The sequence below is a fragment of the Amblyomma mixtum genome, chromosome 4 (assembly GCF_055824585.1).
Source record: "Amblyomma mixtum isolate Tamu chromosome 4, ASM5582458v1, whole genome shotgun sequence".
Classification (NCBI taxonomy): domain Eukaryota; kingdom Metazoa; phylum Arthropoda; class Arachnida; order Ixodida; family Ixodidae; genus Amblyomma; species Amblyomma mixtum.
In genome coordinates, this window is record NC_143015.1 from 85622443 (window position 1) to 85637303 (window position 14861).

Sequence of the window (14861 nt, forward strand, 5' to 3'; positions counted from 1 at the left end):
ATTCGGCGAGCAAAACTGGCAGCAGCATCCAGCGGAGCCCTGGACTAAGGGCAACCGACCTTTGAGCAAGATGGACGAAGCCATCTCAAAACCGCCGAACACAATCCGAATCTAGAGCTAATAAAGTTTTCACTCACTCACTCACTCACGCCTCGCTCGTCGGTAAATTGTTTTTTGAGGAAAGGAAATGTATCTGTCTCTCATTTGTCGGTGGACACCTAAACCTCGCCGGAAGGGAATTGAGGAGGATGAGAGTGAGTGAAGACACCGTATTCACTAGACGCGCCTTTGTTCATTCCAATCCATCGAGCTGGCATGGCGGAGTGGATAGCATGCTCGTCTCTCACGCCAAAGACCGGGGTTCGATTCCTGAGCTCGACCAATTTCTTAATCGCTTTTATTTATTTATATGGCCTGACTAGTAAAGCTAATTAGACTAATTGGGTAATTAATCAATTAACTAAGCTCAGTCCCACTTACTTGGAGCATCACGATACGATCCCTTCAATTGGTTGTATGGTTACTAGCCAAAGTGCAATTGGCCCCGTTTGAAATTCGCGCACTGTGACGTCACGACCGTTTCCACCAATTGAAAAGCGTGACATTTTCTGTCGACAACTGCTGCTTACAACGATGAGACATTGAAGGCTTCCGCCTTAATATTTCCTCGACTAACCAATGGCGGTGTGAGCATCGGCGAAAGGCTGAGAGAGAAGTTGTGCCGTTAATACTGTGTGCATATGTGCGCATGCCTCCACCTGGGGGAAGGCCTTCAAGATAAATGCCCTCAGGGGAAATGTATTTAGGATGAAGGCTTTTATACTGAATACCATATGGGTTAATGCCTTTATGGTAAAGGCCTTTAGGTCGATTGCCTTCAGCAGATAGGGACTTTAAGAGCCCACCGTAACTAGCGCTACTACACGATATGCCACGCTTTGCCATATTAGACCGCCTCCTAATTTTTTGTTAGGTTAGGAATTTGTCTGTTTGTAGCGAATCTACAAATTTAACGTTCTCGTGAACGAAACTTAGATGAAAGTCTTTTTATTATTGCCGTTTTCTGGACTCCCGATTAGTAAACGCATGTAACGCGATAATGAAAGCGCTTGGCCTTTGGTGAATTCCACGGGAAAAAAAAGCCCGCATGCTTTTACAAGACGGCCGGAAATATTTCAGTGAAAATTCTCCAAATAAACGTCGCACAGCCGTAATTATATGCAGCGGGTGCTACGAGGCCCATATGTCATTACTTTGCCTGTATACGTAACAGACGCCCATACGGGCAAAAAAAATTGTATCCAGGCCTTAGAAACGTCCCTTAAAAACGACCGCAAAAATAAGCAACACTCCACTACAGAAAAGAAGTCCTAACAGCGGCACGCATTATTGAAGCGATTTTACTACCCACCGTAACGCCAGTGCGAGCAAACGTTTGGCGACCTATTTTACTGGACGGTTGCCTCAAATAATTTTGGATACAAAAGAAAAGTAGATGGGAATAGCAAGCAGGCATTAAAACCAGATGCGGGCGACGCTCCCATTCAGGCTGATGGCCGAATCGGGAACAAAATAGCGCTTGCGACATGTTTTGTGAGTTTTTTTACATTCAACTAGGTATACAGTATTGCTGGATAATACCTTTAAGGTGTTGTTAGGGTTCATTAAATATAAAAATAGTCTATAGATAGACTTCTTATAGACTATTTCCCATTCAATGGATAGTTCTCTTTGCCTGTTCATAGTCTATAGATAAAAGGCTGCTCAAAGTCTATGACCATGATTATCTATAGTCTGCTTTGCAGAAAATTTAGACCAGATGTTGCCTGTATAGAGAAACAAAGGGTGATACAGATCAAACAACGAAGAGTTTCTAACAGCTGCGCCGGGGACGGGAAATATGTGTCCCACACTGCGCTGTGTACCGCATCGCGGCAGCGCGCAGCTCTTTGATTCGTTCATAGCGTGGTCGTGCTGTCGGCAGTTAGAGTCTCCCCTGGCGTACGGGCGCGATGGCCTGCCTTCGCCTCGGCCACTTCGTGAGGCGCCTTTCCACCCGCTTTCCTGTGATCGCGGCCAGTGCTGCAGTGGTCAGCGACGAACTGCTCGCCAGCCAAGCAGGCCTCGGTGAGTTCCACTGCCCGAACAGTCGCTGTGTGATCTAAGAGGCGATGATTCGCGGTGAAGAGTGATGCGCACGAAAAGCTACGGGGGCGCTAAATTCACCATAATAGGCAACTGCACCCCCTTCAGAGAACTCCGCGCTATTGAAGGATTCAAATCTATATAGGCTGCAGGTAAAGCATGGAGCAACTGCGCTTCATTTTGGGATCCAAGAGGCCATGATCCGCGGTGAAGAGCGATTCGCACGAGAGAGAGAAATAACTTTTACCCGCACCCGAGAAAACGGACGGGGGAGAAGGCTTTAGCCTAAACCCCCATTCATTCCCCTAACCGTCGGACAGAATCTCTTGGGTCTCGCCCGAAAAAACTGTAAGGACGCTTAATTTACCATAAAGGGCAACTGCACCACTTTTCGAGAAATCCGCACTATTCGAAGACTGAAATCGAAGAGGCATCGATTTCGAGACGTGGCACTGAAATTTATGGGAGTTTATTGTTCGCATTATTCCTCTGCTTCGTTATATGAATTTGTGTTGCCCGGCATCACTGCCGAAGCAGCCCGGTGTCACTGCTTGTTAGATATCAATCCTCACTACTAAATTGATAGCTTCCAATATTGTGCAGTGGTAAGAGAAGGAGTTGGAAAACGTGACCACAATATATGTCGGGCTCTGAAGCCCTCGGACTAAGTGACATAGCAGGTTGGAGCCAAAAATATTATGGCCAAACGTGAGCGCATCGCTGCAAACCATTCAAGTCGGTTCTGCAGGTGTTTGTTCTGCAACAATGGTAGAAAAGGAATTTTTACGCGTAAAATGGAACACATTTGTGAACTCCCGATGGCTTGCGATGGACAACGAAATTATTATTGTCCTTGAAAAAATAAGAAACGTCTAAATTCTGACGCCTTATATTCGAACGAAATATTTAAACCTGAGAGCACGTTTCGCAAATGTATATAAAACCGTAATTCCGAAACGTTTCCGTTACTTTGGGGAGACATATAGCCCATTTCTATAAAGGCTGGGTGGGCATGCGTTAAACTTGTCACCAAACTTGAAAGACAAAGTTTCTGTCCTTATGCAAGGGCACCGACTTACGCCTGACAAACAAAAAACATTTCCACATTTCCTCCCCCTCCGCGTCGGGCAAAGATGCGACAGAGATAGCATTACCGCTGCCCATACTTGGGCCACAACAGCGCCCCCCTTCCAGGTCTTTTTGTACACTATGACCGCAAAATTAATCAAATTAATCTTTTCGGTAATGCGATTATGGAGAAGGTGCAACTGATATGTGGTTGCCATGGTAACTAACCGGGGGATAGTTACCTTAGAAGAAGAAGGAGGTTTTTGTGGAAGGAGGGTACGGCTAGAGGAGGAGATTATGGCGAGAGTGAGGGAAGGCGTGCCACGGTAACCATGCGGAATGTGGTTATCGTGGAGGGAGGAGGAAGGGTATGGCGGGAAAGCGGAGGAATCTAGCAGGGTCTATCCGCGACAGTTGCTGAGAAACGCGCCGCCCGAGGAAGGAGAAAATCATCTGCGGCGCTGTGCTTTTAGAACAGTGTACTGGAGAGAACACCTTTAGGAAAAAAAACTGTGTGTAAAAAACTAAAAAGAGTGCCATGAAACTACGCAGATGTGAGGTCGCTCTCATATTCTATGCCACCACATGCCGTAAAGTACAAATACTTTAATAGCTGTCGCTGAATCTCGCGTTAACCACTGGTAACAATCCTGTCAGTTTTTTTTTGTGAACATTTTCAGTGCAGATTTCCTTGGCATGGACTGCTGTTATCTTTGGCTGGATAGACGTGTGTTACAGCTAACGTCAATCGAATCAAATACAGGGCTTGAATGGTCGTCGTTCTGCGCTCTTTAGAAGTCATAAACAGCCTACTTGCCTAACGAACTTCACAGTGTTATCAAGTCTTCACGGTGTGTACAGAGGGCAAAACGCATGTTGAGAACAAGCGAACTGTCTGTTCCGCTCCTCCCAAAGCCGCTGCTACGAGGAAGTCAAAAAATAACAACGAAATCCTATAAGTATAACTGCACATGATTACATCCGGACCATTGTTAACCAAGTGTTATCTAGAGATATCGCGCGTTCAGCCCGAAATACGCCCAGGACGTGTTCTAGACAAGCGGTTTGCTCTCGTACGTATTATCGTCACTAGTGCACGCATGCCGAAAAGCTTGAGGCCATGGTGATTTCCCGGTAAAAACTACGAATTTCAAAAGCAAAACGTAGCGAATGCTGTTAATGATATGTATGCACGAGGCTGGTCGCAACGCGATGTTGTAGCAGACGGCACAGCCGTTCGCATCGGGCCGAAACGCGACGTCGTGCGGGTATCAAAGACACCTGGAATGCGGAGGCGAGCGCGCATAAAAAGAATGAATGAAAGAAAAGCGAATTTGCCTCCTGAAATCATGGAATATTCGCGACTGCACCGGGGAGCAGCTGGCGCGTCTGCGCATTCCGTTCTCGCGGATGGCTACGACGTCACGAGCGCGCTTACTTCTACAAAAGAGTGCACGTCTCCTACTGCATGATACAGCGCATGAAATTGTTGGGAGCCGGGAAAAGTGAGTAATAGCAACCGAAACGTCGGCCGTCCGCGCAGTGATGAACGGACGACGGCTACAGCCGCCTCGCTCATACTTTAGAAAGCCACCGCTAGGAGGATTTCAGTGATGCCGTGACAGGAGCTGTTTGGGGCATATATCTGCAGACCTACATGATTACTCCAACATTACCAAGTCTACATCTCCAGATGTACATGATAGTCCAATTCAAGCCTGAACGCAGTACCGTACCGCCGGCGCACCCGCGTAGCGCCTTTCGCAGGTGCTCTGGGGAGGGATTGCACATGCACAATGAAATCCTGCAGGTGGCATTGAGTTTCTAAGTATTACCCAGAGGGAAAGCTGGTGCCACCGCATCCATGCGAGTTTCATAGAGCGCGCTGCATCCATCGCCTGAATGCCGCAAAGATGAGGTTTCGTGTTGACTTGGCTAGTGTTGGTTCGAAATCATGGCTGCTGCCTCGGAATCGGTAGCTGCACCGGAATGCTTTTCTCTGTGCGCAGAATAAATTATTTCAGTCGAGTATTTCTCACTACAATACATTTCATGCAGTTGTGTTGGGCAGGTATGAAAATTTCCACAACATTCCATCGAGGATTACAGCGAGAAGCGCGGTATTGTTACGACCGAATCCACGTTTTCGGCCCACCTATAGGCAAGGCGCAAGCGATACGTCATCTTCCCAGCATTCGTGTTCCTGTCAATGGCGGATGAAGTACAGCGGCGCCAGCTTTCCATCGAGGCAATATTCAGGAACTATTCGGAGGGCGGGACTGAGGCGCAGTCTGCTACAGCAAGTCGCTGCACTCACTTCCGGATGAAGCGAAATTTGTTTTTAAATTGCGCACAGAAATCGCAGGTGGTATCAGAACCATGTGTGCGTCATATGCAGCGGCCGCAGTTGTATCGGCGCCTGCTTATGGTCCATAATTCGACGACATAGGTAAAAACAGCAACAGGAAAAACCTTTTTCCCTCCAGTAGAGGCTGTGCACTCCGATGAAGCCCTTTAGCTGCGTCATTTTATACATGCGAGCACTTTGTTCTCAGCAGTCAGAATTGCAGGATCTCTACGAGTGATTTGGTTGGTTCAAAGTGCGGCGCCGCGAATCTTTTTTTTAATTACTTAATTTAGCTTCGAAGACCATGAAGTACGCGGGTGTGCAGATTCACCGTAATTACAGGTACAAGCGTGATCCATACGACAAAGCAGCCTTATTGTGCTCGTGGATTTCAGGGGCCACTATTTTCTCCAACTGCCCATGCAAATGGCTCTGCGGAGCTTTTAAATGAAACTTGAGTTTCATCCTGCCTATGTCTTCGAAGGTTCCTAAAGCAGCGAGTGGCTGGCAGCTGAGCTGGATGAGTCATCAGTGCAGCGTCGCGTGCTGTCCTATTTTCACTGAAGAGATGACTCCGAAAGGGATGCGATTAGATTACTTAGCAAGCTCTGCGTCTCTAGCCGGGTGCAATTCTTTTCGCTTCTCACTCGGTGATTCCAAACTGTCTGAACTTTCGCATGCCAGTAAAATAAATGTTGTGTCAGCAGCATGTCAAGTCAAGTTTCCCTTTAATGCATAACTGTGAGGGCCTCGTCAGGTTTTTGCCTTTTGTCCCGTGACCTTGCACCTAGTTTGTGTGAAATAAGACGTCATCTATATTTAGAGAAAAATGTAGCGCGAAAATAGAGACAAACATTGATAAGGGCGCACAAAGCGTTGGGAGTGTCCGTCTCTCTGAGCCCTTGTCTCTTTTTGCGCTACGTTTTTTCCCTGAATCATGAAGCAACAAGTCCAAGAATCTCATCATCATCATTCATCAGCCAGAATATGACCACTGCAGGGCAAATGCCTCTCCCATTTCTCTCCAATTAACCCTGTCCTTCACCAGTTGCAGCCACCGTATTCCCGCAAATTTCTTAATCTCATCTGCCCACCTAACTTTCTGCCGCCCCCTGCTAAGCTTGCCTTCTCTTGGAATCCACTCCGTTACCCGTAAGGACCATCGGGTATCTTGCCTTCGCATTACATGCCCTGCCCAAGCCCACTTCTTCCTCTTGATTTCAACTAGGATATAATTAACGCGCGTTTGTTCCCTCATCCACTCCGCCCGCTTCCGATCTCTTAACGTTACACCTATCACTTTTCTTTCCATAGCTCGCTGCGTTGTCCCTAACTTAAGCTGAACCCTCTTCATTAGCCTCCACGTTTCTGCCCCATAGGTGAGTACTGGTAGGATACAGCAGTTGTATACTTTTCTCATGAGGGATATTGGTAAGCTACCATTCATGATCTGAGAGAACCTGCCATATGCGCTCCACCCCATTATTATTATTCTAGTTATTTCCTTCTCTTGATCCAAGACTCTATCTACCCTTCTATCAATATCGCTGCGGGACAACAGGCATGCGTACATTCAGTCACACTTCATTTCGTTCTCGCCTTCAAGCAAAAGCCAACTTCCACAGGCCGGACGATGAAAGGTGGTTGATTATTTAGCTTGCAACAAGTTGTGCAGAGCGCAGTTCTGGCAATGATAAATCGTCCACTGAGAACTGTCAACTGTGAGCGAGACACCGACGCTAGGGGTCTCATTAGCTGTGTTCTGTTTGTACACTCGGAAACGACTCTCTCATAGGAGATTTCATACAATCTGTATGATAAATCATACGAATTGTATGATATATCATACAGATTGTATGATATGTCATACAGATTGTATGATATTCTGTGATGAATGATGTATGAGGTTATTGAATCATAGAACTTTTTTTCAGCAGGGAAGGGGGGTTCTCTGCAACGTAAAGCAAGAGAAATTCTGTGGCCCCGGCGCCCTGTAGCAGACGATGCGTCGGAATATTTCCTTGCGGCTCAGGCATGGACTAAGAAATAAAAGTTCTCTCTCCTAACGGATCTCCTTGCGCCTGTGCAATAATATTCAAAGCTGACCCCGAGGGGAGCTGTACGCAGCGCCATGGAAGTGAAGAGTGTGTACATTATCGGTTCCATACGGTCAAGTTTGCATGCTTAGTTCCACATGTCCAGGTCTACTCAGTCCTTTATAGCTGGTTGCACGGGCAGAGAAATTTGTTTTCAATCCTTTTGTTCGCCCCAGAATGCTTAGGCCAGGCCTATGCCTGCAAGTTTTGCATGTCTAGGCGGAGTTCCACCTACGTCTACACGTACAGATCTAAATCTCCAAGTCTAAGCCTCCGGGGCTACATGTTCATTTCCACATGTCCATGTCTACGTCTTCAGGTTTACATGTGCAGGCGTGCACGTACCTAAACTACACGTAAAGGTCTAGACTCCTGGTCTTTATGTCATGTCCATGCGTACATGTTCACTCCCACATGTCGAGATCTGCGTTATCAAGTATACCTGTGCTGGTCTGCATGTTCCTTGCTGTTCAGGACTACATGGACAGCACTGGCTTTTGACAGCTGTCCATATCAGCTGAGAGCTAACGACGTGCTACAATGGCGACGGCATCAGTAGTCGCTCGCCTCACCCCGATGCAGACTTCGACCCCAATGCGGCTTTTACCTTCAAGGAAATCATCCGATATTACCAATTCGGCTATGCAATCTTTCCTAAGCCCTGCAAGGACCTCACGAAGGCGGAGAAACGCTCACTCCTTCGCCTTTATACTAAAACACTGCTGTGCCCGGAAGTCATCAAACATTTCGACCCTGCGTGCGCAGAGGAGTGCCCGCACTGTAGAGAAATGTCTTCGGACCTTTTCCACATGGTGTGGGCATGCCAATCAACCACGCACCTTCCCCCTATCCCCAACCCTACCCAGGCGGACTGGGAGGCGGCCCTGCTCGGCTGCTCTGAGCTGGGCGCGCCAGCTACAGCCAATGGGCTCCTGTAATGAGCAGCCCACCTAGCATTTGTGAAGGACGGCACCTTAAGGACTGCTCCACTCGCTCCCTGTACATATTTTAAATATAAAGTTTTTCAGTCAGTCAGTCGGTAGTTCCGGCGTTTAGCGTTCGGTGCAAAGGACTCCCTTGTAGTGTCACGAAGGTGTTGGCACCATTTACATGCCTTGTTTGCTCAAGCGACCTTCAGTATTAGGCACGCGTAGGCTCTAAACGTTGTGCTACTGTGTGACCGCAGGCCTTTCCCGACTGCTTCAAAATTCTGAACACGCAGATGTGCGGCGTCGTGGAGGCAACGCGGCCGACGCGGCGCTCGCCATGTCGGCCTGCATGCAGGTGCTGCAGCTCTACACCACCGGAGTGGGAGGGGACTGCTTCGCTCTCTACTACGACGGCCGGACAAAGAAGGTGCACTGTGTGGACGGGAGGTGAGTGCTGAACAATAGTGTGGTGGTGAGAGCGTGACCACAGCCGCTTGTATATACCACCGCTTTGCCCATCAACGTTCGAGCAAACGAAGCGGGACGCATTATGAGCTTTGAATTACACACGAAGAAGACAATTAATGCTCTAACAACAAATGAGGATGGTTTTTACTAAGTAAAACTTTACCGTATAGCTCAAATGATCTCGACTTAGGAGGTGCGAAGACCATTTTTTAACAATGGTAATGCTTGGCTCGACAGGGATGATATTTGTATTTTGGAGTTTGAGCTAGATTGGTCCTCTTCACCTTTCATTTAGCGTTGATGGGTCCCTGGAGTTTTGAGATAATGTTTTGATTACAGAGAATGTAAAGCGCTGTTGGTGTAGTAGGAGACATTGCTTTTTCTTGAATTTCAAAAAACATCGTGCATTTCTGCCCTGTACGGCTATCTCATTAAACATCTCGTGTTATCGGTAGTTTACGAATTTACATACTTTTACGCGTTAATATGCGCGTGTACGCCGAAATAAAGGTCATCAGTTTGTCAAGGTCGCCGCGGTTTTTAGGGGGTTATAGCACTCGGCTGCTGACCTGAAACACGCGGCTCCATCCCGGCCACGGCGGACACATTCGGCGGAGGCGAAATAAAATAAGAATTCTAGTGTGCGTTGTGACCACACGTTAAATGTTCCAGGTGGTAGAAATTATCCCAAGCTCTCTGTTACGGCGTCCTTCATAGCCTGAGCCGCTTTGGGAAGTCAAACGCCATAAACTAAAAGAAAGCGATTTTTAGTCAGCGTCATGTCGTGTCTCCTGGCTGGGTGTTGTTTTTTGTTGGTTCTTGCAAAGTTTGCGCTTTGAGCCAACTAGCTCACATGGAACTTATTGACCATCTATGAGCCCTCCTATATACGTTGCCACTCTGCTACAATAGATTTCATGCTTAACCGTCTCAAGACTGCGTGATATGCTGCACATGTTTACCTCTCATCGTAGCAGACACAGACAAAAAGACAGAAAGGGAGGTTGCGAATGAAAAAGCTATATAGCACTCAAGCTAACCTGCACGTGTAAAACGCTGCAAAATGCAGTCTTGGAGCCGAGGTGACGCACACCCCTAGAGGCCACTGAGAAAGAAATACGCCGCTCTGTAGTGACGTGAACAAGCAGGTTGTCGTCACTTCGTGCCGAATTTACAGACTTTCTCTGAGCGATATCTGCAGCTGTATTTATATGTTTTATTTGTAGCGGTTATATAGGGTTTAACTTAACGAAGCCTCCCGTTGGCTATCAGAGACGCGGTTGTGGATGGTTCCACAATACTTGCCATTAATAGTAATTCTTTCACATGTGCTGATATCGCAGGAAACATGGGTGTGTTTTGCATGCAGCTTGAATCGAAATGCGGCCTCCAGTAGTGTTCTGTATCTTTGCTGAAAATCTTTGCTGCTTTGAATTAGGCTGTAAACTGTCTCAAGTTCCGCAGCGTGGGGCAATTTAGGTTCCTATTATTCCATGCAACTCCGTAAAAAATTCCCTATTCGAGAACTTTACTCCTGTAATTCCCTGGAAAAGAGATTTTCCGGACAGAAAATCACTAGTGGCCGAAGCGCCCTTGGTTAGATTGTCCGCAACCTCGAGTTCTGCAATCCAACACCCAGCCACCGTGGCCGATAAGTTCGACACAACTACTGTGCTGCTGGAGGGATTCTTCGGCACGGTTTCTGGTCGTGAAACAGACTGCCGTGAAAAAGAGGCAATGTTTACTAAGTGACCGTTCGCGTAATATTTCTAGTTTATGTTCATTTTATTCATGTTCTTTTCATGTTATTTCATGTTCCTTCATGTTCATTTTATTTTACATCTGGTTCTCAGAAGCATTGAGAGCAACGAGCACGCAATCGGCATTTCAAGGAAGTTTCCAAAGGTTTGTGGTCGCAGGCCCGAACAACTATACCACGTACGTAGCGGTTTCAAGTAGTTGCGTTTCGCTTTTGAAAGCATTATTCCCTGTATGGCAGCTGTTTTCGTACCGGGAGAATTAAAACCGCTTCAGCGCACGTGGCAGTCTCTTTTGGATCATTTATTTGAAACCGCTAAAAGCAGCTTGAGTTCAGCGCAGTGAATCATAGAGAATGTTTCATGCCTTTCGCTTTTTAGTCTGAAAAACAAAACACTAGGATTCCGCACTGCCCAGCGGAGGACTCTTTCTGGTACGCTTAGCGATAATTGGGGAGGAGGAACAATTTGTCACAGGACTTCACTTCACTTCACTTCACTTTAATACCTTAAAGACCCTCGTTAGAGGGTATTACATAAGGGGTGGGGCACACAGAAATGAAAAACAGAATGACTAACAGATAAGTTGAAAGTTATACAAATATAAGATTATCACTGAGCAAGTACACGCGTGATTTCTTCGATGAACAATGATTGGCATGTGATAGCAGCAAGTTCTCGGGGAAGGCCGTTCCAGTCGTTCGCGGTCCAGGGGAAGAATGATGAAGAAAATGTAGTGGTGCGGTCGCGAGGTCGTGACACTTGCTGCTGATGGCCGGTGCGGAGGGAGATGCGTAAGCGAAGACGTAAGCGAAGTGCTTAAAAAATGGCAAACAGGCATGATAAGCAGTTCATATTGGAGTCTGGGTTTCATCGAAATCACACCCATATCAGTCGGTGGCATGTAACACTCGACAAGAAAAAATGCAGACCGTATTCACAACAGCACTCGTCGACTGCATTTTCAGGAAAGTGAGATGTCTTACGAATGCTCTTATTACACCAAGCAGATTACTTGTATTTAGCTTTTTTTTCTATCTGCATGCCCCAAAAAATGTGCGAACCGAAACAGATCGGGAATACGCCGGGCCTTAAAACAGATAAAAGCAACCAATAGCTGCACTCACCCAATCGGAAAAGTTTTTATGGCCTGTGGCATCCTATCAGGTTTATTCCTCCAGGGAGTGTAGTCTTGGAGGAACTTTTCCTCCAGAAAATGTAGTCTTGAAGATTCTGACACTTTTAGAGATGAGTTTCACATATAGAAAACATGTTCAAGCTATCAATGACACCAGTCAGAGTTATCGTGCGTTCCGATACTTAGTGCACCTCACAAATCCCCGTGCGGTTCTAATACACACGCAAAAAGTATTCCGAAATGCCCCTTAAAAGCAAAGCACCGGTTACATACAACCGCCACAAGAGGATTTGACTTGTAACCTTTCGGACAAGTGCAATAAAAAATAGGACTGTTATCGCACAAGATCTTGAACAAAGGCTTTTCTTCACTGCAACGGAGAGCAACTATATTTGCATCATATCACTCATTCACAGATGATTGCCCAACTGGTCATCCATCTGTATTGACTAAAAAAAAAGGCTCAAGAAACCTTATTGCAAGAATCGGTAAATTAATTTGGTTTCGAGGAAATGAAATAGTGCAATATCTGTCTCACATATATAGGCAAACACCTGAACCACGCCGTAAGAGAAGGGAGGAAGGTGGGAGTAAAAGAGAAAAGTGAGGTCTCAATAATAGTCCAGGAGTCGTTTTTTCTAAAGTATCCTACCGCCTCCGGTTTCATTGGGTCGTGACTTTAATCGAGACGAATGAAACAGCAGTGTGGAGAAGCAAACTTCCAATTACCTTCACGGCCTGCTATGTAGCGACTAGGCACCTTTCCATCGCCGTGTGAAATCCGGCCGTGACAAAGGTACTACACTGCGTCAATTCCTCACTCTACCACAGTACAGATTCCTGCCGAGATGAATGTAGGGCCGAAAAACGTGACGTGAAACACGTCGTCGTGCTCCGTCATTCCTGGACATGGGGCTAGTTCATGCAAGTAAGAGGCGTCATGAGTGTCTTGCACTTCGATTCACGCCCGCTAACGGAGTTCAAGATTCTTGGACACTGGCCGCGGCGATCAACGGCGGTGAGGACCTGCAGGCCCTCCTGAGGTTCTTGAGAGCGTCGAGCCTGCACAACAGGCTGTGACTTTGCCGAAGCTTTATTGCCTTCTGCTTTCCCTTTTCTCTTCCTTTTTTCCTCACCTTTATATTCCTTCTTCTATTTCCCTCAGTACAGGGTAGGAAACTGGTTTCATCTACCGCTTAACTTCCCCGCCTTTCCACCTCCTCCTACTGCCAGGACACGCCTGACGTCATTCCATATGGCCGATGTCATTGGTTGCTGCTGCTGCCAATGACAGAGGGCTACATGAAACGAAAACTGAATAAAACTTCGCAAAATACGGCCCCAGGGGAGTGTATTATCAGAGCGAAAGTCAGGACTTAATTTTCATCCCGTTCCTGCCGCAATTACGACGTCATTTCTCGCGGCTTAGGGCACCGAAGCCGGGACCAATGGCAGATGACTAAACAAAACGAAAACTAACCGGGATTTCACAAATGAAATTTTTGGCTCAGGGGCATGTTTTTAGTTCTTTCATGGCTGCATTTATACAAGGATGGGTAAATTGAACATGTTTGCTTCATTTGTCCATGCCAGCGGCAGGAGCCCAGCTGCCCTAACGTTGCAGCAGGTGCAGTCCCACAGCCGCACAGAGGGTCCCCTCCTGAAGCGCGCGGTGGGCCTCTACGCCACGGTTCCAGGCGCTCCGAAGGCTTGGTTTTACATCGCCAGCCGCTTCGGGTCAGGAAAGGTGGGTGCGGGAAGCTTAAAGGGCAATAAACAGTTACGACATGGTGGTAAACAATAGCACATGTACGGACACCAGGATCGAAGAAACTATGTTACTTTTCAACGAACTGAATTTTTTATTCGAGCTTTCTAATGAGGCGTCCAACAAGAGGGAGTAAGCAGTGGCGTCATTGTTTGCTGCGGAATGTTTGTTCTCATTGTCATTCTGCATAAAGACTGCTGTTCAGGGGAGCAGAAACATAGCAGGTAGTAAGTTAAGCTCTTCAGTCTCTATGCGCGCTGTTATTTGTATTGATACCGAACAAACTATCCACGCGTTAAGCAAACTTTATGTGGCACATTGGTTTTGGAAGTATAATGTTTATTGATTTCTTCCCAGAAAAACGCAATTACTATCTGTAACCACAATGCTCACGCTAGCGTGTACTGAAAACCGTCGCGCAGTTTGCAGCGTAACTATCATCATCAGCAAAACTGTGTTCACTGCAGGACAAAGGCATCTCCGTATCTCTCCACAGAACCCTGCCCTGTGTCAGCTGCGGCCACCTTGTCCCTAGGAACCTCCTAATCTAGTCCACTCGCCTTACTTGCGGCGCCGCCTGCTTTCACGAGTCCGCGTAGTCAGAAAAGCGCTAAGAGAAAGCCCACAAGTGGGTTCAGCGCTACATACTGCGCATTGAGTGATGATCCTAGCGCTACATACTGCGCATTGAGTGAGGTTTGCGCTGCTGCGTGGAGGAGAGGCCACATTTGGCACGATTCCAGCGCAAGGACGGACACCGCGAGTATGAGCCATTTAAGGCTTTCGCCTTAAAAGTGTGCCGGTAGTAGCTTGCTGGCAGTCTGGCCGATGGCACAGTCCGTAGTAATGTACGCCGCAGTGCCGTCGTCTGCTCATGCGCAAGCGCGCCAAGGCGGCGGCGAACAAGCAAGGCGGTGGCCTCAGTCTGGCTTCAAAAACTATTCAGTAACAGCCCTGCTTAAATTCTTTGCTTCCTCCATGCTGAAAACAAACAGCCAGCTTTTGACTGCATAGGCGCAGTTCATGTTAACAACTCGCGCAAGCGACAGATGGCGCCAGGCTGTGCTGCTTTTGCTATCGCCCAAGTGAATCCATTTTCTACAGATGAGTGGTGTCGCCCTCATCAGTGCTCGGAACCAGAAACC

The 14861-nt window shown here is 47.2% G+C and overlaps 1 protein-coding gene across 3 annotated transcripts in view; it reads left to right on the forward strand.

Moving 5' to 3' along the window:
• The first annotated feature begins 1996 nt into the window (after positions 1-1996).
• The window catches only part of LOC149347288 (uncharacterized), an 88344-nt gene continuing 75479 nt past the window's right edge, over positions 1997-14861 (forward strand). For 2 of the 3 annotated variants that reach the window (XM_089586982.1, XM_089586985.1), the window contains exons 1-2: positions 1999-2127; positions 8879-9032. In XM_089586982.1, the coding sequence (XP_089443108.1) occupies positions 8879-9032 (154 nt within the window). In that variant the 5' untranslated portion in view covers positions 1999-2127. Of the gene's footprint in view, positions 2128-8842; positions 9033-14861 lie in introns of all 3 variants that reach the window. The other variant, XM_089586983.1, reaches the window with a different exon arrangement.